The following is a 27,422-nucleotide window of genomic DNA, read 5'->3' as shown; positions in this document are numbered from 1 at the left end:
TTGCAATAATAAGCTGTGCACCCTGTAGAAATTCACTGTAGCACATGTATTCTGTCTATTTTGTAAGTTAAATGCTCAGAATACAGTATATAATACAATCTCCTCTATTGACTGATAATATGATTCAAAGGAGATAAAAGCTAGATCTTAGGTGCTATAGATAAATAAAGCAGAGTCAAAGCCATTACCCCTTACTGTCATATAACGCATCACTAAAGCATTCTATTCCCCCAATGATACCTCAATGCCCAGCATAATACTGACACTGTTTGCTGCAACTGTTTTCTACCATTAAGAGGCATAATCAGCACTTAGACCATCTATAAAATACATCATACGAATGTACTGAATGATATAATTCTGGCATATACAGGACCAGCAGACACAGTAAGTAATTATATGTAGAAGTAGAGCCATCCTGTCTGAGCTGAATCTTTTTATTCCATGTGCCGGCTCCTTTACAGATCATATGAGCAAGTTGGGGAATCTGGGAGAGGGCAGAAAAAGAAACCATGCTCTGTCCTGGACACAGATGCACAGATTGGTCCCCTATGTACTGGATGGTGTATTATCCAGTATTAATAATTGATCCAATAGGTGATCCATATCAGTGCACCCCGTACAGTGCATGTTTTCCAGATCTAGTTGGTGCACAACAATATTCATTACTGGCTTGTTAACTTTTTCTACTGGCTGACACATTTAAAAGATCAACAGGGACTGTAGTGCTAGTTATTTCATTTGTGACACTGAGGGGATCCTAAAAAACATGCAACTTTAGTATTATATGCTATTTCTATTGTAGTCATCATGGTGTGGGCTGAGGGGGGGTTCAGGTAAGGCACTCATAAACCCCTCCTGCATTTGCCTATGGTGCTGGCGATTGCAGCCACAAAGATAATATTGACCAGGGGCATTAAGGACTAAAGGGAAGCACCCCTCCCCCGCACTGGCACACCTTCCACAAAGCTGCTGCAGCCTGAGGGGGGATAGAACTATCAATAGGGGAACCACACCTGCAGCTCCTAATAACATGGGGGCACTGTGGAGCCAGGGACCAGGGTCTGGGGAGGCTCATTACTAGGCAGGACATAGCTACACCCACCCCCAGCAGAACAAGAAATCAGAAAAGACAGTGATTGAGGACAGAAAGGAAAAGTAAAAGCAATGATATGAAGTAAATGAAAAGAGACTAAATACAATAAGGAAAAGGAGGAGAGAAGAAGAGAAGAAGGAGAAGCACTAAGAGAGTTTTATTAAGGAAAATGACAACTGACACAATGCACTTCCCTGTCCTGGAGGAATCTGGAACAAAGAGGCTTTGGCCCACACTTTTATCCCACTATATAATGTTCCTGTTACAAACCCGCCCCTGCTTGCCATAGGCTAACTCCCACAAGTAATTTGCATACATGCCGGCCCCCATCCTAGAGGTTTAAAACACCTCTTTTCTTATGCAATCTTTCGGTTTCTCATCTAGAAGTTGCTAAGCTCGTCACACGCAGTGGGAGCTCAAGCTACGTATGCCGTCGCAGTGGATAATTTATGCACGCCTCTGAAACAGCGGTAAAATGCACTGACATGCCTGAGTTTTGCCGACGACCCCGTCACCCCCCAAACGCTCACTTCCTGTCAATCACACTGCGATGGGTTTGCATAGTCACTGTGATCGCAGTCCGATCGCAGTGAAACCTTTGCGCACACGCATTGCGATTGCATACGCAGAACACAACAATCAGCTGACTGCGTGCGGAATCGCACTTGCGATCGGTGATGAATCGGCCCTTAGTCTGGCTCTCTATTGATGAGATAAAAAAAAGTCTAATACTGTGGATTGTTAATGTTAGAAAACATTAAAAACTTGATTGATCAAAGTCTCTAATACTTAGCAAAGTTTTATAGTATTCAAATAATAAGCAGGAGATATTTTATTCCATTATAACATTAATGCAAAAAAACTGTCCAAAAAAAAAAAGTATTTTTTCCAACTCTGACCTAAGATAATAATGACCTGAGGTCGGCATCAGATTCTCCCCTCACAGCCCTACACACCGTCGTGTTTGTATATACAGTCATCAATATGTAGTATATAGAGACACCTTACCGTATCCCAGGTCATACACATTCCTGCCGCTGTCACCTGCGTGAGAGTAAGAGATGGGAGTCAGGTCACAGCGCGATTATACAGCGGTAATACATAAATATAGCAATACAACTGGGGGAAGAATTATATGGAGTATAATAATTATATAAAAATCATTTAAACCACTAGTCCTGTACTGTGGGCATTTGTGAGTGAAAGTGAAGCTCTTATATGCAGGATATTTGGAAGCCAGTGGAGTAAACAAAAATGTCCTCATACTCCCATACCATGCTTGCCGACATTTAGCTCCCTTCTTCCGGGAGGGAGCTGTCGGGCTTACAGGGCTGGGGGCGTAACGCGGCCAAAGGGGGCGGGGCCCAGCACATGATGCGGCATTGGGGGCGGAGCATGGGTGCGTGACAGCACAATCACAATCGTGGCTCCGCCCCTTCTTCACAATGCCGTGATTAATGGCATTGTGGAGCCACGATGATGCGATTCAGCGCGAATCGCCTCACCGGCCCCCCTGCTGCCTCGGGTTGCACTTAAAAGCGCAGGGGGGTGCGGGCACATTGCCGGGGGCAGGGAGGATTGCCTGCCTTCCCGGGAGGTCGGGAGCGGCCCCCGATTTTCGGGAGGCTCCCGACCAAATTGGGAGGGTAGGCAAGTATGTCCCATACACATACATACATACATATATATGTACACATACTCCTCATACTCCCATACACACACATATACACATACTCCTCATACTCCCATACACACACATATACACATACTCCTCATACTCACATACACACACATATACTCATACTCCTCATACTCCCATACACACACATATACTCCTCATACTCCCATACACACACATATACACATACTCCTCATACTCACATACACACACATATACTCATACTCCTCATACTCCCATACACACACATATACACATACTCCTCATACTCACATACACACACATACTCCCATACACACACATATACACATACTCCTCATACTCACATACACACACATATACACATACTCCTCATACTCCCATACACACACATTATCCCATACACACACATATACACATACTCCTCATACTCCCATACACACACACATACACATACTCCTCACACTCACTTACACACACATACTCCTCATACTCACATACACACATATAGACATACTCCTCATACTCACATACACACACATATACACATACTCCTCATACTCACATACACACACATATACACATACTCCTCATACTCCCATACACACACATATACACAAACTCCTCATACTCACATACACACACATATACTCCTCATACTCACATACACACACATATACACATACTCCTAATACTCACATACACACACATATACACATACTCCTCACACTCACATACACACACATATACACATACTCCTCACACTCACATACACACACATATACACATACTCCTCACACTCACATACACACACATATACACATACTCCTCATACTCACATACACAAACATATACTCCTCATACTCACATACACACACATATACACATACTCCTCATACTCACATACACACACATATACTCCTCATACTCACATACACACACATATACACATACTCCTCATACTCACATACACACACATATACACATACTCCTCACACTCACATACACACACATATACACATACTCCTCATACTCACATACACACACAAATACTCCTCATACTCACATACACACACATATACACATACTCCTCATACTCACATACACACACATATACACATACTCCTCATACTCACACATATACTCCTCATACTCACATACACACACATATACACATACTCCTCATACTCACATACACACATATACACATACTCACATACACACACATATACTCCTCATACTCACATACACACACATATACACATACTCCTCAAACTCACATACACACATATACACATACTCCTCATACACACACATATACACATACTCCTCATACACACACATATACACATACTCCTCACACTCACATACACACACATATACACATACTCCTCATACTCACATACACACACATACTCCTCATACACACACACATATACACATACTCCTCATACACACACATATACACATACTCCTCATACTCCCATACACACACATATACACATACTCCTCATACTCCCATACACACACATACTCCTCATACTCCCATACACACACATATACACATACTCCTCATACTCCCATACACACACATATACACATACTCCTCATACTCCCATACACACACATATACACATACTCCTCATACTCCCATACACACACATATAAACATACTCCTCATACACACATATACACATACTCCTCATACATACACATATACATATACTCCTCATACATACACATATACACATACTCCTCATACATATATACACACACATACTCCTCATACTCATACATATATACACACACATGCTCCTCATACACACACATATACACATACTCCTCATACTCATACATATATACACACACATACTCCTCATACTCACATACACACACATACTGCTCATACTCCCATACACACACATATACACATACTCCTCATACTCACATATACACATACTCCTCATACTCCTATACATACACATATAAACATACTCCTCATACACACACATATACACATACTCCTCATACACACACATGTACACATACTCCTCATACTCCCATACACACACATATAAATATACTCCTCATACACACACATATACACATACTCCTCATACATACACATATACACATACTCCTCATACATATATACACACAAGCACGTGCATCAACACAGTAGCAGCACCAAGCTTGCGCCTGTGTCATAAGTCAAGGGCCGGTTTGGACATCTGGTCCGGACTGAAGGACGTGCCAACAATATCTGACAAGTCTACTGTCACTGCATATGATACTGTCCTCAAAGCAGCAGTGACAAGCGTGCGTCTGTCTGTTAAAGGGTGGTGTAACCCTCAAAGTGCGCTCCACAAACAATAAAAATATGATTCTATTTTTTTCTGTCTTTGTGAAATGTGTGGGCTGTAGCCACACCTGCATCCTTAAAGCAGCAGCGACAAGCGTGCGTCTGTCTGTTAAAGGGTGGTGTAACCCTCAAAGTGTGCTCCACAAAACAATAAAAATATTCTTCTTTTGTTTTCTGTCTTTGTGAAATGTGTGGGCTGTAGCCGCACCTGCATCCTTAAAGCAGCAGCGACAAGCATGCATCTGTCTGTTAAAGGGTGGTGTAACCCTCAAAGTGCGCTCCACAAATAATAAAAAAATTCTTCTTTTTTTTCGGTCTTTGTGAAATGTGTGGGCTGTAGCCGCACCTGCATCCTTAAAGCAGCAGCGACAAGCGTGTTTCTGTCTGTTAAGGGATTACATCGGTGACAGAATCCAAGTAGGCATGTCAGACAGTCCGTACCTGTACTGGCAGGAAAAAGAAGCAATTTGGAGGTCCCTGTACAAACTGGCTCTATTTTACCTGAGTTGCCCCCCCTCCAGTGTGTACTCCGAAAGAGTGTTTAGTGCAGCCGGGAACCTTGTCAGCGAAAGGCGTAGGTGGTTGCTTCCACAAAATGTGGAGAAGATGATGTTCATAAAATGAATTATCAACTCTTCCAGGGAGACCAGCCTCCAGAACGTACAGAGGGACCTGTGGTTGTGGATTCCAGCGGGGACGATTTAATAATCTGTGAGGATGAGGATGTACACAACACTGAAGAGGGTGAGGAATCGGTGGATGAGGAGGATGAGGACGACATCTTGCCTCCGTAGAGCCAGTTTGTGCAGGGACAGATTAATTGCCAGCTTGTTTTGTGGGGGCCCAAACGAACCAATCATTTCAGCCACAGTCGGGTGGCAGACCCTGGCGCTGAAATGATTGGTTTGTTAAAGTGTGCATGTCCTGTTTATACAACATAAGGGTGGGTGGGAGGGCCCATGGACAATTCCATCTTGCATCTCTTTTTTTTCTTTGCAGTATGTACTGTTTGGGGCCTAGTTTTTCAAACTGCCATCCTGTCTGCCACTGCAGTTTCACGCCTAGATGGGTCACGTGTTTGTGCCGCCCACTTGTGTCGCTTAGCATAGCCATCCAGCTACCTCAGTGCAACCTTTTGGATACAAAAACACTATTGTGAGGTGTTCAGAATAGACTGGAAATGAGTGGAAATTAAGGTTATTGAGGTTAATAATAGCATGGATGCAGAAAAACCTACAAATTCTGTGATTTTAGCTGTTTTTATGCTTTTTTTCAAAAAAATACAGATCCAAAACACAAAACCCAGAACCCAAAACACGGAAGAGTGGTTTTGGCAAAACCAATCCAGATCCAAAACACGAAGAAATATCCAGATCCAAAACCAAAACACAAAACACGAAAAGTGGCCGGTGCACACCCCTAGTACAAATACTCCTCATACTCACATACACACATATACACATTGGGCCTGATACAGAGCTGAACGCTCTGACCAGAGCGCTCGCTCTGAATCAGGGCCCTCCTCCATGAAAATGGAGCGGCCTCCTGGCCGCTCGTATAGCTGTGGGTTACCACCCACAGCATATGCGAGCGGCCAAAAAGATGGTCGCGATGGTCTTGACCGTCGTGACCATCGGACTTGCGATGGAGACCCTGTGGTAGGGTCTCCCTGCCACAAGCCCTGGAGTGATTTTGGCTCTATCAGAGCCAAAATCACTCCCACTGACATCACTAGTGATGTCAGTGGGGCCGGCTTCAGACGGTAGACGTTCCCATTGTAATGCCTCCGTCTGGCAGGCACGCCCCCGGCACGCCCACCAAAGTGGGTGTGCTGTCAATCAACATCGACAGCACGCCCCCTTTGGTGCGAGACCCGGAGTGACAGCTTGGCTGTCGCAGTCCGGGTCTCGAGCATGCACACGACGGAGCTCCCTTCGTCATGCGCATGCGCAGTAGGGAACATCAACATCAACGAGCAGGTCTGAATGACCCCCATACTCCTCATACTCACATACACACATGTACATACTACTCATACTCACATACACACACATCTACACATGCTCCTCATACTCCCATACACACACATATACACATACTCCCATACACACACATCTACACATACTCCCATACACATACATACTCCTCATACTCACATACACACACATCTACACATACTCCTCATACTCACATACACACACATCTACACATACTCCCATACACACACATCTACACATACTCCTCATACTCACATACACACATCTACACATACTCCTATACACACACATCTACACATACTCCTCATACTCCCATACACACACATCTACACATATTCCTCATACTCCCATACACACATACTCCTCATACTCACATACACACACATACTCCTCATACTCACATACACACACATACTCCTCATACTCCCATACACACACATATACACACACTCCTCATACTCAGATACACACACATATAAACATACTCCTCATACACACACATATACACATACTCCTCATACTCCCATACACACACATATACACATACTCCTCATACTCCCATACACACACATCTACACATACTCCTCATACTCCCATACACACACATACTCCTCATACTCACACATCTACACATACTCACATACACACACATCTACACATACTCCTCATACTCACATACACACACATCTACACATACTCCCATACACACACATATACACATACTCCTCATACTCCCATACACACACATATACACATACTCCTCATACTCCCATACACACATACTCCTCATACTCACATACACACACATACTCCTCATACTAACATACACACACATACTCCTCATACTCCCATACACACACATATACACACACTTCTCATACTCACATACACACACATATAAACATACTCCTCATACACACACATATACACATACTCCTCATACTCCCATACACACACATCTACACATACTCCTCATACTCCCATACACACACATACTCCTCATACTCACATACACACACATACTCACATACACACACATATACACATACTCCTCATACACACACATCTACACATACTCCTCATACTCCCATACACACACATACTCCTCATACTCACATACACACACATACTCCTCATACTCCCATACACACACATATACACATACTCCTCATACTCACTTACTCCTCATACTCACATACACACATATACTCCTCATACTCACATACACACACATCTACACATGCTCCTCATACTCCCATACACACACATCTACACATGCTCCTCATACTCCCATACACACACATATACACATACTCCTCATACTCACATACACACACATATACACATACTCCTCATACTCCCATACACACACATACTCCTCATACTCACATACACACACATACTCCTCATACTCACATACACACACATACTCCTCATACACACACATATACACATACTCCTCATACTCACATACACACACATATAAACATACTCCTCATACACACACATCTACACATGCTCCTCATACTCCCATACACACACATCTACACATGCTCCTCATACTCCCATACACACACATCTACACATACTCCTCATACTCACATACACACACATATACACATACTCCTCAAACTCACATACACACACATATACACATACTCCTCATACTCACATACACACACATACTCCTCATACATATATACACATGCTCCTCATACTCCCATACACATACATGTACACTTAGGGCCTGATTCAGAGCCGCTCGTAAGCGTCCGCTCATTCGTTCGGAGCGATGCTTTCCCAACTGCGCATGCGTATGGATCGTAGTACGCATGCGCGAACCAGTCAGTGGGCCGAAAATCGTTTGTTCGCTAAATAGCAAATGCCTGCTAATATGAGTGACAGAATGAGGCGTATGTGGGTGGTAACAGGGGAAGGTGCTTGAAAACGGGGAGTGGAGATCAGAACGCAGGAGTGCTTAAAGGTCAAAACGGGCGTTTTATGGGTGTGCATAATTAATATAGCAGCGTCATTGACCACGTCACTGGGTTATTTTATAGTCAGAACTACTCGCAAGATTGTGGTAGGAAAAACCAACCACAAGAATAGCGAGCAGTTCATACGCCGGTCGATGTACTCGATTAATCTAATAAATGGCGGGCATGACGTAGGATGCGATCGGCCAGGGGCCGTAGTTATCCAAAAAACGACCGCAAGTTTTGTTCGCTCATTCAGACATAGAGGCGTGAACAGACCGCAAAGAGCGAACGGTTCATTTGAATAGCCAGCCCCTTTTTCTGAACGAGTGAGCACAAATAGCGTCCAGCTCTGAATCAGGCCCTTACTCCTCACACTCACATACACACATGTACACATACTCCCATACACACATGTACACATACTCCTCATACTCCCATACACACACATCTACACATACTCCTCATACTCAAATACACACATATGAACACATACTCCTCATACTCACATACACACACTTGTACACATACTCCTCATACTCTAATACACAGATTCCTCATACTCCCATACACACATGTACACATACTCCCATACACACACATGTACACATACTCCTCATACTCCCATACACACATGTACTCATGCTCCCATACACACATGTACACATACTCCTCATACTCCCTTACATACATGTACACACACTCCTCCTACTCCCATACACACATGTACACACACTCCTTATACTCTCATACACACACTCCTCATACTCCCATACACACATGTACACATACTCCTCATACTCCCATACACACACATGTACACATACTCCTCATACTCCCATACACACACATCTACACATACTCCTCATACTCAAATACACACACTTGTACACATACTCCTCATACTCCCATACACACATGTACACATACTCCCAGACACACACACATGTACACATACTCCTCATACTCCCATACACACATGTACTCATACTCCCTTACACACATGTACACATACTCCTCATACTCCCATACACACATGTACACACACAACTCATACTCCAATACACACATGTACACACAATCGTCATACTCCCATACACACATGTACACATACTCCTCATACACACATGTACACATACTCCTCATACTCCCATACACACATGTACACATACTCCCATACACACATGTACACATACTCCCATACACACACATGTACACATACTCCTCATACTCCCATACACACATGTACACATACTCCTCATACTCAAATACACACACATGTACACATACTCCCATACACACATGTACACATACTCCCATACACACACCTGTACTCATACTCCTCATACTCAAATACACACACATGTACACATACTCCTCCTACTCCCATACACACATGTACACATACTCCCATACACACATTTACACATACTCCCTTACACACATATATACACATACTCCTCATACTCACATACACACACATGTACACATACTCCTCATACTCAAATACACACACATGTACACATACTCCCATACACACATGTACACATACTCTCTTACACACACACATGTATACATACTCCTCATCCTCAAATACACACATATGTACACATGCTCCTCATACTCACATACACACACATGTGCACATACTCCTCATACTCCCATACACACATGTACACATACTCCCATACACACATGTACACATACTCCTCATACTCCCATACACACATGTACACATACTCCTCATACTCACAGCTATTGTGGAAACATTTGGCGGCATCGCTCAGCTTCTGTCTCTCCTCAGTGAGGCTCTTCTTCTGTTCTTCTGCAAATCGGAGACTTTGATATAGATCATCTTTAGCTCTCTGTAGGTCTCGGTTTGTGCCAGAGAGTTCTCTTTCCTTGTTTGATAAATTATTGCTAGTTGTACGGAGTTTATTCTCAGTTTGAGACAGAGATGTGTGTATTTGTCTGAGTGTTTGAGAGCATGACCTGGACTCTGATTTGGCCAATTGCAGGTTATTATCACACCTGGAGAAAAGAGCAGATAATTATCACACCTGGAGGAAAGAGCAGGTTATTATCACACCTGGAGGAAAGAGCAGATTATTATCACACCTGGAGGAAAGAGCAGGTTATTATCACACCTGGAGGAAAGAGCAGGTTATTATGACACCTGGAGGAAAGAGCAAGTTATTATGACACCTGGAGGAAAGTGCAAGTTATTATCACACCTGGAAACAAAGAGCAGGTTATTATCACACCTGGAAACAAAGAGCAGGTTATTATCACACCTGGAGGAAAGAGCAGGTTATTATCACACCAGGAGGAACGAGCAGGTTATCATCATAAACCTCCCATCGTCTGAGGATTGACCAGTGCGTGAATCATTGACAATAAAACATACTCAATTGAAATAAAGACACAGAGACTTGTATTTGGCCGAATTTGTTAGCTATTTTATTTAATTAACAGATAATTTAATTAATTTTAGTAATTAATTCATTAATTTAAATATGGTGGCAAAGAAAGAATGGCTAACAACAGCCCAAGCCTAACACTATAAACACTCCAACCACAACACTCATGCCTTCTACCTTGACTACCCACCCAGAAAGGTCATGATGCTGCCCCTGGCGGGGGGGTCCAGCAGACTTTAACAGTCAACGAAGGTGAGTGAAACAAAAAGTAAACCAATATTCACAGCGCTAATAAGTAACCTGGCATTCTTTCCCGCCAAAAGCAAGGTTCTGCTAACAGAAACTTTGCACCGCCACCATAGAACTAATGCACAGAAACCACAACCTCAAACAGATCCTCAAGAAAAAGAACCAAACCTTCCTTAGCTAAGTGCACCACGTCAGACCGAAAAAGGTAAGTATACCTAAATTTAATCCTAGGATGTCTGACCACCGCCCCGCCATTTCTCAACACATATTTTGAAACAGCCAAGTTCACTTTTTTCCGAGCTTCATCAATGGCTCTGCCATCAACCACACCACGCCAACAATCTAGGGACCATGAAAGACAAGACTATTTTGCAAGATGGCCAAGCCATCATAATCTGACCCAAATCATCCACCACCGCATGCCATAACTCCAGAGATGTCCTCTTGCCCAGATCATTGCCGCCTAGATGTATCACCAAGACTCTCGGCAAGCCATACTGCTGAACCTGCTGCAAAAGTGTAGGCTTAAGGCTCTCCCTCAACATACCTCTGATCCCTAGCCATCTAAATCCACTAGATCCCGGAAACAATGGCACCTACTGCGCGGTCATGAACTGAGCTGCCCAAAAACAAATGAATGGCCAACTATCCATACAGTACAATCATCACTAGCCATTCCTATAAATGAGGGAAAAACAAAGAAAAGATTAAAGTTATTGTAAAAATCTTAGCATATTTAATAATGTATATCTAACGGGGAACATATTAGTGAGGATCTGCCAAAAAGAATAATTTTGTTCTGAATCTTTAAAGATCAACAAGCTTCTGTGCCAATCTGAAGCGACATGAAGACACAAGAGGATAGGTTAAAACAATAAAAAGGCAGGGGGGGGATTAGGGATAACACAAATTAACTCGACCGGATAGAAAACGTAAAACCTGCTGAGGGACATATAATTATCATAGTAAATCAAATAGCTGAATTAAGTCCGTCAGATCAGGTAAAAAAATCGTCAACTCTCTCCAGACTCCCACTGAAATCAATGGTGAGTAGCTAATCCCCGAGTAGGAAAGACAGGGTAAGAACAGACAAGACCAGGACCAATGAAACTTCATAGACACATAACAAACCATAAGTAACATGCATGCCCAACATTAAACCTCAACGATTTGGCCGAATGTAACACTTATAGCTGGCTGATTTCCACCTGCCCAGAGCCTGAATCTCTGACTCAGGAAATCCCGCAGCAGCGGCGGAAGTGGCAGCACCGATTCGAAATGAATGCGTGCCGAACTCCCCTGGTGAGAGGCCCATGCTGCAAAGACATCGCTGCAGCATCCAGCTAAACTGAAATTTTTGTCAGTGGAATCCCACCGCAATGCATCAGCCATGAGCCCTCCACTGAGGGTCTAACCGATGCATAACGAGTGGCCAAGCCGACCGGACAAATTTGACCATCCGCCGAGGGGACCAATGTTATCCAGCGACCCCTGCCTAACTGATCGGTCTTAGAACGACGCAATCTGCACAGCTAGGACCTCTCACCCACCTTCACATCCGAACGAAGCATAGTTGAATCCCTCCACTTGGAGGGAGCAACTAATTCTGACACCCGGAAAGCACCATGAAAAGCCATGGAAAAAGCTAACTCAAACAAAAGCGTTTCGAAAACGGAAACCGCCACGTCCGCAATCCACTTCTAGGATAGATGGTGACAAGGAAATGTCTATGGGCCATCTTATCGGGGGTAACCAGCTCAATGCGCGCCCATCCTTTCAAGGCCTTTGTGATGACAAAACTCCTTGTAAGGTCAGGGATTCCCTTCAATTTGGAGAAAAACAAAATACCTGCCAGATACCGTGAGACTACTGCTCTTGACCTGCCAGATATGTACAGCTGCCAAATAAAAGAAAGCATCAATTGATGCTGACCCTTACCACCGAGGCCTTGTCCACGGGAAAAAACTTCCCACTCTTCCCAAGACAGTCGGTAAGCCTTGAGGGTTCCTGGGGCAATGGACAGTTCTGCTAACCCCTCCAAGCCGGCTTGATAACCTGCCAAACAAAAGAGGGGCACAGCACACCATCGTCGTCTACATCAGGAGCCAGTGTACGAAAACCTACCCCATTGACATCTGGACAGCACCTCGGCAATCCCGTTGTCAACCCTGGTTACGTGTTGAGCTCAAAACAACACATTGTGATGTAAAAAGGTAAGCACCACCTGCGCCAGCACACGCAAAACCAGCAAAGACTTTGCTCTCTGACCATTTATCACATGCACCACGCCCAGATTGTCACCTCTGGACAAAATGCTGCAATTGCAGATGTGCTCGCCCCAGACCTCCAAGGCCACCATTATTGGGAACAACTCCAAGAGCAGCATATATCTTGTCAAACCTGCACGAATCCACTCCTCCGGCCAAGTTGCGATGCACCAGGATCCCTTCAGGTAGCAACCGAACTCCGAAGATCCTGCTGCGTCAGTAAAAAGCTGGAAATCCACATTGTCCACAAGAGGGGATAACCAGATCCTGACCCCATCAAAATCTGCCAGAAAGGAAACCCAAACTTTCAGGTCTCTTTTTACTTCTGATGATAAACGGATCAAATGGTGTGGTTTGGAAACCCCTGCAGTGGCCCTCTCTAGCTTTCGGCAAAATGCCCTACCCATTGGTATAACTCTACAGGCAAAGTTCATACAACCCAAAAGCGATTGGGCCTGCCGAAGACAAATTTTACGCGCAACCCTTCAACCTTGGATGGATTTTCGCAATTTGTCAACTTTACCGCGCGGAAGACGACAGGAGCCGGCTAAGGTATCAATCTCGATACCTAAAAATGACAAACATGAGAGGGGACCCTCTGTCTTCTCGTCTGCCATTGGTATACCAAAATGAAAAAACAGCGCTCTCATGGAACCAAGTAGCTCGTTACAACGCTCTGAACCAGCGGGCCCCATGCAGAGGAAGTCATCACTATCCCATGATCCCCACAAGAAAAATCCAAGCACCAATGAAGGAAGGTGCTTCATTTTAAAAAAATGCGCAGGAAATCGAACACCTCATAGGCAAGCACTTGTCTATGAAGTATTCCCCCCCATGCGAAAACCCATGAACCTAAACGATTCAGGGTGCAAAGGGAGCAAACGAAAGGCTGATTCAACATCCATCCTAGCCATGAGGGCCCCGCATCCATATGCCCTTACGATACTGAAAGCTTCATCAAAAGACTGATGTATACCTCCTGAACAGTATTCAGGAGGTATAGCGTCATTAACCGAGGACCCCGATGGATAAGACAGATGCCGGATCAGCCAAAATTTTCCTGTATTCCCCACAGGGGAAAGAATCAGATTCCCCACTGGAGGATATGCAAAGGGACCCGCCATCCATCCTAACTGAACCTCTATCTCGATCTTTGCCTGAAGGACTTCAGGAAAAACTCGAGCAGATTGTAAATTCCTTGGGGCACTGACTCGAACTTTGCCTATAACAGGTAACGAAAACCCAACTTGAACCTGAAAAACAAAATTCAGCATCCTGTCTATTAGGGTACTACCCTAGCCACCTGGACATAGCACCCAAATGGAAAGGGGTTGGGGCCCTATTTAGTGCCTGCGCTACCTCCGGCTTTGGGAATAGCTCCACCTCCCAACTTGGTAACCAGTTGGGCCGACAACCGGAAGCAATTAGAGGAGGGGTGTGATCCACTACAATGCAAGCAAAGGTGTCGAAAATGACACCGTTGGCCCTGGGGACAGGTGGCATTATTAATGGCAAAATATTTACCCTTAACAGGCGTCTGCTGGTGCCGCCCGGGGCCCGCCTACCGGCACCCAGGGAAGGGATCAGAATTTGGGTACCATGCACCAGACCCCCCCATATTAGTATCCCCACCTGCCCGAGACTCCTCCACTCCCTCCAACAAACTCTAATATCCCTGCTAAAACCTACAATCCTAAGAACCCATAGGCCATAATTATCACATGATTCCCCACACTGGTCCGCCCCTAGCCTAGCAGGTTTAACCCTCTCCACTCCTATACAGTCATTTTGTTTATCCACCTGGAGGAAAGAGCAGGTTATTATCACACCTGGAGGAAAGAGCAGGATATTATAACACCTGGCAGATAGAGCAGGTTATTATCACACCTGGAGGATAGAGCAGGTTATTATCACACCTGGGAGGAAAGAGTAGGATATTATCACACCTGGGAGGAAAGAGCAGGATATTATCACACCTGGGAGGAAAGAGTAGGTTATTATCACACCTGGAGGAAAGAGCAGGATATTATCACACCTGGGAGGAAAGAGCAGGTTATTATCACACCTGGGAGGAAAGAGTATGATATTATCACACCTGGGAGGAAAGAGCAGGATATTATCACACCTGGGAGGAAAGAGTAGGTTATAATCACACCTGGGAGGAAAGAGTATGATATTATCACACCTGGGAGGAAAGAGCAGGAGATTATCACACCTGGGAGGAAATAGCAGGTTATTATCACACCTGGGAGGAAAGAGTAGGTTATTATCACACCAGGTAGGAAAGAGTATGATATTATCACACCTGGGAGGAAAGAGCAGGATATTATCACACCTGGGAGGAAAGAACAGGTTATTATCATACCTGGGAGGAAAGAGTATGATATTATCACACCTGGGAGGAAAGAGCAGGATATTATCACACCTGGGAGGAAAGAGTAGGTTATTATCACACCTGGAGGTAAGAGCAGGTTACTATCACACCTGGAGGTAAGAGTGTCACAAGCGTGGAATTTAGGAGCTTTTTTCCCGGACTGGGCCTTGGATCTGTATTACTTGGCGCAGACGCTCGCTGGAGGAGACTTGGCTTAATGAAGTTTCTCCGCATGAGAGGGTGCAGCGAACTGACAGGAGTTTGAGGAATGCGGCAGTAACGTGGTAGCTAGGAAGCTACGTGGAGCGGCTGGATAGCCGAGGGTAGACGTTGGTAGCTGAGTGGCTACGTGGAGCAGCTGGATAGCCGTGGGTAGACGTTGGTAGCTGAGCGGCTACGTGGAGCAGCTGGATAGCCATGGGTAGATGTTGGTAGCTGAGTGGCTACGTGGAGCGGCTGGATAGCCGTGGGTAGACGTTGGTAGCTGAGCGGCTACGTGGAGCGGCTGGATAGCCGTGGGTAGACGTTGGTAGCTGAGTGGCTACGTGGAGTGGCTGGATAGCCGTGGGTAGATGTTGGTAGCTGAGAGGCTACGTGGAGCGGCTGGATAGCCGTGGGTAGACGTTGGTAGCTGAGCGGCTACGTGGAGCGGCTGGATAGCCATGGGTAGACGTTGGTAGCTGAGTGGCTACGTGGAGCGGCTGGATAGCCGTGGGTAGATGTTGGTAGCTGAGTGGCTACGTGGAGCGGCTGGATAGCCGTGGGTAGACGTTGGTAGCTGAGTGGCTACGTGGAGTGGCTGGTTAGCCGTGGGTAGACGTTGGTAGCTGAGCGGCTACGTGGAGCGGCTGGTTAGCCGTGGGTAGACGTTGGTAGCTGAGTGGCTACGTGGAGCGGCTGGATAGCCGTGGGTAGACAATGGTAGCTGAGTGGCTACATGGAGTGGCTGGATAGCCGTGGGTAGACGTTGGTAGCTGAGTGGCTACGTGGAGTGGCTGGATAGCCGTGGGTAGATGTTGGTAGCTGAGAGGCTACGTGGAGCGGCTGGATAGCCGTGGGTAGACGTTGGTAGCTGAGCGGCTACGTGGAGCGGCTGGATAGCCATGGGTAGACGTTGGTAGCTGAGTGGCTACGTGGAGCGGCTGGATAGCCGTGGGTAGATGTTGGTAGCTGAGTGGCTACGTGGAGTGGCTGGATAGCCGTGGGTAGACGTTGGTAGCTGAGTGGCTACGTGGAGTGGCTGGTTAGCCGTGGGTAGACGTTGGTAGCTGAGCGGCTACGTGGAGCGGCTGGTTAGCCGTGGGTAGACGTTGGTAGCTGAGTGGCTACGTGGAGCGGCTGGATAGCCGTGGGTAGACAATGGTAGCTGAGTGGCTACGTGGAGTGGCTGGTTAGCCATGGGTAGACGTTGGTAGCTGAGTGGCTACGTGGAGCGGCTGGATAGCCGTGGGTAGACGTTGGTAGCTGAGTGGCTACATGGAGTGGCTGGATAGCCGTGGGTAGACGTTGGTAGCTGAGTGGCTACGTGGAGTGGCTGGTTAGCCGTGGGTAGACGTTGGTAGCTGAGTGGCTACGTGGAGTGGCTGGATAGCTGTGGGTAGACGTTGGTAGCTGAGTGGCTACGTGGAGAGGCTGGTTAGCCGTGGGTAGACGTTGGTAGCTGAGTGGCTACGTGGAGTGGCTGGATAGCCGTGGGTAGACGTTGGTAGCTGAGTGGCTACGTGGAGCGGCTGGATAGCCGTGGGTAGACGTTGGTAGCTGAGTGGCTATGTGGAGCGGCTGGTTAGCCGTGGGTAGACGTTGGTAGCTGAGTGGCTACGTGGAGCGGCTGGATAGCCGTGGGTAGACGTTGGTAGCTGAGTGGCTACGTGGAGCGGCTGGAGCGCAGTGGGAAGGCTTGCTTAGCTAAACTAAGAAACTAGTTGCACTGGAAACTTGTGTGAGCATTGGGGATCATTTTATAGTGGACACTGGGAGCTGACAGGCTGAGAGAGAAGGAGAAGGCTCCACATTGGTGGTAGTGGGGTCACATGGGCAATCCAAGATGGCCGCGCCCATGGACCAGAGGACAGCGCTTCCTGGAGGTAGTCTGTGGGGACCAGCGGTCAGCAGGAGCCGGCATGGGAGCAGCACAGCAGCAGGACCCTCCAGAGGACAACAGCGGAGACTGCCTTGGGAGAAGAGGATGGAGCGTACAACGCGGGAGCCGGAAGACAGCGCGGGTCAGCGCCCGCACAGGTAAGCGACGGGGTCTGATTCTGGGGTCTCCAGGCAGGCGTGTGACAGTACCCCCTTCTTCAAGAGTGGCCACCGGACACTTCCTTGGTTTATGAGGAAATTTTACATGGAACGCTTTGACCAGACCGTGTGCATGGACATCGGAGGCATTTATCCAGATTCGTTCCTCCGGACCATAATTCTTCCAGTCGATGAGGTATTGAAGACGGTTGTATCGACAATGGGAATCTAAGATTCTGTCAACTTCGAACTCCTCTCCCTGCTGTGTTTGAACACTAGAAGCTTTAGGCTGGACCTTCTGAAATCGGTTTAAGACTAGTGGTTTTAAAAGAGAAATATGGAAAGAACTTGGAATGCGAAGAAATGGAGGAAGCTTTAACTTGTAAGCCACAGGATTCAAGACTTTGATGATTGGGAATGGACCAATGAATCGCGGAGCAAATTTCATCGAGGGTACTCCGAGTCTTAGGTTTCGGGTAGAGAGCCAGACCATATCCCCAGGTCGGAAATTTGGAACCGCTCGTCTTTGGCGGTCAGCAAATCTCTTGTACCAGGCTGACGTTTTAGTCAGAGAGGAACTAACCTTTTCCCAGATGTTGGAGAACCGTTGAAGGGACATTTTGGCTGCAGGCACATCTAATGTGGGAAGAAGAGGGAAATCTGGCACTCGAGGATGTTGACCAAAAACTGTAAAAAAAGGAGTTGAGCTGGTGGACGTGTGATAATGATTATTGTGGGCAAATTCGGCCCAAGGAAGAAGTTCAATCCAGTCATCTTGGGAGGAGGAGACAAAAGTGCGCAGGAACTGTTCCAGGTCTTGATTAACCCTTTCGGTCTGACCGTTGGTCTGGGGATGATAAGCGGTAGAAAATTTGAGTTTTACCTGAAGGGCTGAGCAGAGTGACCTCCAGAACTTCGCTATGAACTGTACTCCCCTGTCGGAGATGATCTCTTGAGGAAGGCCGTGGAGCTTGAAGATCTCTTTTATAAAGCTCTGGGCGAGTAGAGGTGCAGACGGAAGCCCAGTAAGTGGTATGAAATGAGCCATTTTAGAAAAACGATCCACGATAACCCAAATTGTGTTGTGGCCCCGAGATGGAGGAAGATCAGAGATGAAATCCATAGATAGGTGAGTCCATGGCTTAGATGGAATTGCAAGAGGTTGGAGTTGAACGTGTGGAACCCGCCAAGGTATCTTGTGTTGGGCACATTTGATGCATGAAGACACATAAGACCTGACGTCCTTTTTCATTGAAGACCACCAATAGGACCGCTGGATAAATTCTAGGGTTTTATCCATACCCAGGTGACCAGAGAACCGGGAAGCATGAGCCCAAAGCAGTAACCTCTTGCGGAGTTCCGGAGCGACGAAAGTCTTCCCAACCGGGGGTATAGAAGATAATTGGGTAGAGGCGAAGAAAGCTGAATTCAAGATTGGTTGGGGCTGTTCCATGGGTAGATCAGGGTTGCTCGTCATGGAACGGGAGAGTGCGTCGGCTTTGAGGTTTTGTGAACCGGGGCGATAGGAGACTTTGAAGTTAAATCTGGAGAAAAACATTGCCCACCGGGCTTGACGAGGGTTCAAGCAATTTGCAGATTTAAGATAAAGGAGGTTCTTATGGTCAGTAAAAATGGTAATGGGGTAATGAGCTCCTTCTAGAAGATATCGCCATTCTTCGAGGGCAAGTTTCATGGCGAGTAACTCTTGATCTCCAATGGTGTAGTTCTTCTCTGCAGGCAAAAACTTCCGGGAAAAGAAACCACAGGGATGAAGTTTTTCATCTTTAAATCGCTGGGAGAGCACTGCACCGACACCTTCAGAGGATGCGTCCACCTCCAGGATAAAGGGCCGGGTGGAGTCTGGTTGCTTTAAGATGGGAGCGGAGATGAAGGCTTGCTTAAGAAGTTGAAATGCAGAGGTAGCTTCGACGGGCCATATAGTTGGATCTGCTCCCTTGCGGGTGAGGGCTGTAATCGGAGCTACCAGAGTCGAGAAACCTTTTACAAACTTGCGATAGTAGTTGGCAAATCCTAGGAATCTTTGAATGGATTTTAAGGAAGAAGGAAGAGACCAATCAAGATTGGCTTGTAGTTTTGACGAATCCATTTGAAGGCCTGTTCCGGAGATAATGTATCCCAGGAATGGTACACTTGAGACCTCAAACAGACACTTCTCTAATTTGCAAAACAGTTGATTGGACCGCAACCTCAGAAGGACTTGTTTGACCAGGTCTCGATGAGTTTGGAGGTCTTGAGAAAAAATCAAAATGTCGTCTAAGTAAACAACCACACACTTGTACAAGAGGTCCCGGAAGATTTCATTGACGAAAAACTGGAAGACGGCCGGAGCATTACAGAGGCCGAAGGGCATAACGAGATACTCATAGTGCCCATCCCTGGTGTTGAAGGCCGTTTTCCATTCATCGCCTGGACGGATACGAATTAAATTATAGGCTCCTCTTAGGTCGAGTTTGGAAAACACTGTGGCTCCCTTGACTCTATCAAATAACTCTGTAATGAGAGGAAGAGGGTAGCGATTCTTAATAGTTATTTCATTAAGACCCCGGTAGTCAATACACGGGCGCAAGCTGGAGACGTGGAAGGTCGAATGAAGCCTTTATTTAAGTTTTTTGTAATGTACTCCGACATGGCCTGAGTCTCAGGGAGAGATAGAGGGTAGGTTCGGCCTCTAGGAGGATTCTTCCCGGGAATCAGATCTATGGGACAGTCCCAATCACGATGGGGAGGTAACAGGTCTGCGCTCTGTTTGCTAAAGACGTCCTGAAACCCATCATAAGCTTTGGGCAGGTCTGTAGAATCCCATACAATGGAAGATCTGATAGGTATTACCCGCTGAAGGCAGCCTTTGAAGCAATTAGAACCCCAGGAGATTATTTGCATGGTGGTCCAATCGATTTGAGGTGAATGTCTCTGTAGCCAGGGTAATCCGAGGACTAAAGAATGAGAGGCTTTGGGAATCACTAGGAAGGATAGTTGTTTGGAATGGAGCACCCCAATGGTAAGTTTAAGTGGTGTTGTACGATGGGTGATGGTTCCACTAGAAATGCGACTACCATCATTGGCGGTTAAAGTGATGACTCGAGGCAACGCTTCCATGGGGATTTGATGCTTCTGGACAAATTCAGTAGTGACAAAGTTCTCTGCCACTCCGGAATCCAGGAGAGCTAATACAGCTTTGGAACCTCGAGGACACTTTAAATGAGCCTGGATGGTGGAATCAGACTTCCTTTGTGATTCAATGGCAACTCCTAACTTAACCTCTCTTTCATAAGTTAGGAGGCGTTTCCCGGACAAATGGGACAAGTTTTAACTAAATGTTGTGGAGATCCGCAGTACATACAGAGGTTCTGCCTCTGCCTTTTCTGCCGCTCCTCAGCCGATAAATGAGAGCGGTTGACCTGCATGGGTTCTTCGCCCAGAGGAGGAGAGGGTAAGCGGGAAACTGGAAGTGGCCTTCCACGATCAAATCTGCCTCTTTCCAAGGCACGCTCCCTGTGACGGAGATCCACCTTGTTGCAGAGAGAGATTAACCCATCCAAACTGGTTGGAAGGTCACGGGAAGCTAGGTCGTCTTTGAGCCTTTCAGAAAGGCCACTCCAGAAGGCAGCGATGAGGGCATCCTCGTTCCAATTGAGTTCTGAAGCCAGAGTCTGGAACTGGACTACGTATTGGCCGACGGTCCTGCTGCCCTGACGGAGGCGTAGAATATCAGCTGATGCGGAAGTGGTTCTTCCGGGTTCATCAAAGATTTTGCGAAATGTAGCAACAAATTCGGGGTAGTTGGAGAGCAGGGGATCCGACTTCTCCCAAAGGGGCGAGACCCAATCGAGTGCTTGGCCAGAGAGTAGAGAGATGATATATGCCACCCTGGTTCTGGCCGTCGGAAAGTTGGCGGATTGTAGCTCGAATTGAATTTCGCATTGGTTTAAAAAACCCCTGCATAATTTGGGGTTGCCATCGAACTTGCTCGGAGGGGAAAGCTGAAGACGAGCAGGAGGTAGAACCGGAAGAGCAGGTGACACCACAGGAGGAGAGGCGGCTTGGGAGCCAGCGGGAGCGGGATGAGCCAGTAAGGACTGAATGTTGTCCAGGCGTGACGACATATCTTGGATAAATTGGATCAGCTGAGCCTGAGAGGTCTCCAGTCTTTCCAGACAGGATAGTACATCCTGCAAGGCTTCTATCCCAGATCCTTGACCACTTGCCGAGTCCATCTGGCCAGTGCAAACTGTCACAAGCGTGGAATTTAGGAGCTGTGTTCCCGGACTGGGCCTTGGATCTGTATTACTTGGCGCAGACGCTCGCTGGAGGAGACTTGGCTTAATGAAGTTTCTCCGCATGAGAGGGTGCAGCGAACTGACAGGAGTTTGAGGAATGCGGCAAAAACGAGGTAGCTAGGAAGCTACGTGGAGCGGCTGGATAGCCGAGGGTAGACGTTGGTAGCTGAGTGGCTACGTGGAGTGGCTGGATAGCCGTGGGCAGACATTGGTAGCTGAGTGGCTATGTGGAGTGGCTGGATAGCCGTGGGTAGACGTTGATAGCTGAGCGGCTACGTGGAGCGGCTGGATAGCCATGGGTAGACGTTGGTAGCTGAGTGGCTACGTGGGTGGCTGGATAGCCGTGGGTAGACGTTGGTAGCTGAGTGGCTATGTGGAGTGGCTGGATAGCCGTGGGTAGACGTTGGTAGCTGAGCGGCTACGTGGAGCGGCTGGATAGCCGTGGGTAGACGTTGGTAGCTGAGTGGCTACGTGGAGTGGCTGGATAGCCGTGGGTAGATGTTGGTAGCTGAGTGGCTACGTGGAGCGGCTGGATAGCTGTGGGTAGACGTTGGTAGCTGAGTGGCTATGTGGAGTGGCTGGATAGCCGTGGGTAGACGTTGGTAGCTGAGTGGCTACGTGGAGTGGCTGGATAGCCGTGGGTAGACGTTGGTAGCTGAGTGGCTATGTGGAGTGGCTATGTGGAGTGGCTGGATAGCCGTGGGTAGACGTTGGTAGCTGAGCGGCTACGTGGAGCGGCTGGATAGCCGTGGGTAGACGTTGGTAGCTGAGTGGCTACGTGGAGTGGCTGGATAGCCGTGGGTAGATGTTGGTAGCTGAGTGGCTACGTGGAGCGGCTGGATAGCCGTGGGTAGACGTTGGTAGCTGAGTGGCTACGTGGAGCGGCTGGATAGCCGTGGGTAGATTTTGGTAGCTGAGCGGCTACGTGGAGTGGCTGGATAGCCGTAGGTAGATGTTGGTAGCTGAGTGGCTATGTGGAGCGGCTGGATAGCCGTGGGTAGACGTTGGTAGCTGAGGGGCTACGTGGAGCGGCTGGTTAGCTGTGGGTAGACGTTGGTAGCTGAGCGGCTACGTGGAGCGGCTGGTTAGCCGTGGGTAGACGTTGGTAGCTGAGTGGCTACGTGGAGTGGCTGGATAGCCGTGGGTAGACGTTGGTAGCTGAGTGGCTACGTGGAGCGGCTGGATAGCCGTTGGTAGACGTTGGTAGCTGAGTGGCTATGTGGAGCGGCTGGTTAGCCGTGGGTAGACGTTGGTAGCTGAGTGGCTACGTGGAGCGGCTGGATAGCTGTGGGTAGACGTTGGTAGCTGAGTGGCTACATGGAGCGGCTGGAGCGCAGTGGGAAGGCTTGCTTAGCTAAACTAAGAAACTAGTTGCACTGGCAACTTGTGTGAGCACTGGGGATCCTTTTATAGTGGACACTGGGAGCTGACAGGCTGAGAGAGAAGGAGAAGGCTCCTCATTGGTGGTAGTGGGGTCACATGGGCAATCCAAGATGGCCGCGCCCATGGACCGGAAGACAGCGCTTCCTGGAGGTAGTCAGCGGGGACCAGCGGTCAGCAGGAGCCGGCGTGGGAGCAGCACAGCAGCGGGACCCTCCAGAGGACAACAGCGGAGACTGCCTTGGGAGAAGAGGAAGGAGGGTACAACGCGGGAGCTGGAAGACAGCGCGGGTCAGCGCCCGCACAGGTAAGCGACGGGGTCTGATTCTGGGGTCTCCAGGCTGGCGTGTGACAAAGAGCAGGTTAAATACTGTAGGGGTAAATTTACTAGTGCTGACCATATAAGCTGCAATTATCAGGGTGATTGCTCCGATAATTGTAGCTTGTGTGCAGGTGACCGAGAGTTATATATCGCTCGGTCAAGCATGCCAGATTTTCCAGCATGCCCGTCCGATGCGATAAAATGGCAGCTGCATCAGGCAGTGTATGCCCAGCCGCGGCCGACAGACAGACATTTCCTGTGTTCCTTCCCATGGAAGGAACAAGGAAATGTCTCATCCCCCGGGGGCGAAGCGCAGATGTTGGGCTAATACACTGTGAGATATCTCACAGTGTATGCCGCGGACATCTGCAGGCTGACAGGCATTTTATCTGGCCATGTATGCCCAGCTTTAGAATCGAGATGGTCCCAATTTTCAATGAGATTAATCTCGCTGGAACTTGCCAAAACTCAGATCAGTTAATCACTTTGTTCCTTATCGATTTGGCTGATGGTGAAGCAGAATGAGATATCTCTCCCGAGTAACTTGTTTTGCAGGAGCTCACTCACCCGAGATTGCAGTGTTTTCTCTCTCCTGAGGTAGATATGTGAGATATGTGCAAGCTGCTTGTGTGTTAGTCCTGTAAAAAACGGGTTAAAATCTTCAAAAAAAATGATGTGGGGTCCCCCCCAAAAGCATAACCAGCCCCGGACTTGTCAGCCTGTACTGGTACCTAAAATTACAGGGAACAAAACGAGTAGGGTTCCTTTGTAATTTAGGTACCAGCACCAGGCTGTCATTCCTGGTTTTAAATATAAGAGGAAAAAAATTGCGGGGTCCCCTAAAATGACCGGGTGTAATGCCACAGCCAGGAGACCCTATTACCGGGTCTCCAGAGCCAGAGCATTATCACCCCAAGCCGGTCAAGCCAAGTCGGGAACTCAGGGGAGGTGGGGAACCCCTAAAAAAGGGGTTCCCCTTCTCCAAAAACCCCAGACTTGCTTTGAAGCCCGAGGCTCTTCCCGGCACCCCTGGGCTGTGGATATGGGTTAATAAAGTGTTAAATTGAAGTAAGCAATTGTATTTTATAGTGGAACTACTGGTGCCAGCATGCCTGCACTTTGGCACTTGTGGAACTACAAGTGCCAGCAGGCGGCAGGCACCCATACCCCCACTGTAAAATAAATAGTTAAATAAAGACATAACATACACATTTTAGGTAGTACAGCTTTATTACACACATACATCAATCACACATACTTACCTGTACCAGCCGGTCGGTCCACTTGTCCCAAGTAGAAATCCATGTGCATGGCCCTGCAAAACAGACCCTATACTCACGTCCATCCTCGCACTGGTTTCTGTAGCATTCAGGAGGGTCTTTGCCCCCCCTAAAAATCATACGTTAGCAGTGTGTGTGGCCACATACCCCGCTAACCGGCTCCCGACTGGTGGTAGTATCATGTAGATGGTGTAGTAATGTCACATTGTGGTGTGATAGTATCATGTAGATGGTGTAGTTATGTTACATTGTGGTGTGGTAGTATTATGTAGATGGTGTAGTAATGTTACAGTGTGGTGTGGTAGCATCATGTAGATGGTGTAGTTATGTTACATTGTGGTGTGGTAGTATAATGTAGAAGTAGTAGTAATGTCACATTGTGGTGTGGTAGCATCATGTAGATGGTGTAGTAATGTTACATTGTGGTGTGGTAGCATCATGTAGATGGTGTAGTAATGTTACATTATTGTGTGGTAGCATCATGTAGTTGGTGTAGTAATGTCACATTGTGGTGTAGTATCATGTAGATGGTGTAGTAATGTCACATTGTGGTGTGGTAGTATCATGTAGATGGTGTAGTAATGTCACATTGTGGTGTGGTAGTATCATGTAGATGGTGTAGTAATGTTACATTGTGGTGTGGTAGCATCATGTAGATGGTGTAGTAATTTTACATTGTGGTGTGGTAGCATCATGTAGATAGTGTAGTAATGTCACATTGTGGTGTGGTAGAATCATGTAGATGGTTTAGTAATGTAACATTGTGGTGTGGTAGCATCATGTAGATGGTGTAGTAATGTTACATGGTTGTGTGATAGTATCATGTACATGGTGTAGTTATGTTACATTGTGGTGTGGTAGCATCATGTAGATGGTGTAGTAATGTTACATTGTGGTGTGGTAGCATCATGTAGATGGTGTAGTAATGTTACATTGTGGTGTGGTAGCATCATGTAGATGGTGTAGTAATGTCACATTGTGGTGTGGTAGTATCATGTAGATGGCGTAGTAATGTCACATTGTGGTATGGTAGCATCATGTAGATAGTGTAGTAATGTTACACTGTGGTGTGGTAGCATCATATAGATGGTGTAGTAATGTTACATTGTGGTGTGGTAGCATCATGTAGATGTAGTAGTAATGTCACATTGTGGTGTGGTAGCATCATGTAGATGGTGTAGTAATGTCACATTGTGGTGTGGTAGCATCATGTAGATGGTGTAGTAATGTTACATTGTGGTGTGGTAGCATCATGTAGATGGTGTAGTAATGTCACATTGTGGTGTGGTAGCATCATGTAGATGGTGTGGTAATGTCACATTGTGGTGTGATAGTATCATGTAGATGGTGTAGTAATGTCACATTGTGGTGTGGTAGCATCATGTAGATGGTGTAGTAATGTTACATTGTGGTGTGGTAGCATCATGTAGATGGTGTAGTAATGTTACATTGTGGTGTGGTAGCATCATGTAGATGGTGTAGTAATGTTACATTGTGGTGTGGTAG

General features: G+C 46.8%; 1 protein-coding gene across 1 annotated transcript in view; it reads right to left on the bottom strand.

Moving 5' to 3' along the window:
• Window positions 1–27,422, bottom strand: part of LOC148474246 (uncharacterized) — a 424,182-nt gene that overhangs the window by 198,790 nt on the left and 197,970 nt on the right. The window contains exons 5-6 of the mRNA XM_088458892.1: window positions 10,842–11,119; window positions 2,105–2,140 (exon numbers count right to left, since the gene is read on the bottom strand). Of these exons, the coding sequence (XP_088315018.1) occupies window positions 2,105–2,140; window positions 10,842–11,119 (314 nt within the window). The remainder of the gene's footprint in view (window positions 1–2,104; window positions 2,141–10,841; window positions 11,120–27,422) is intronic.

This window comes from Taudactylus pleione, unplaced genomic scaffold, assembly GCF_031769625.1.
Source record: "Taudactylus pleione unplaced genomic scaffold, aTauple2 ptg000862l, whole genome shotgun sequence".
NCBI lineage: Eukaryota > Metazoa > Chordata > Amphibia > Anura > Myobatrachidae > Taudactylus > Taudactylus pleione.
This window is presented reverse-complemented; position numbering and strand designations above follow the sequence as displayed.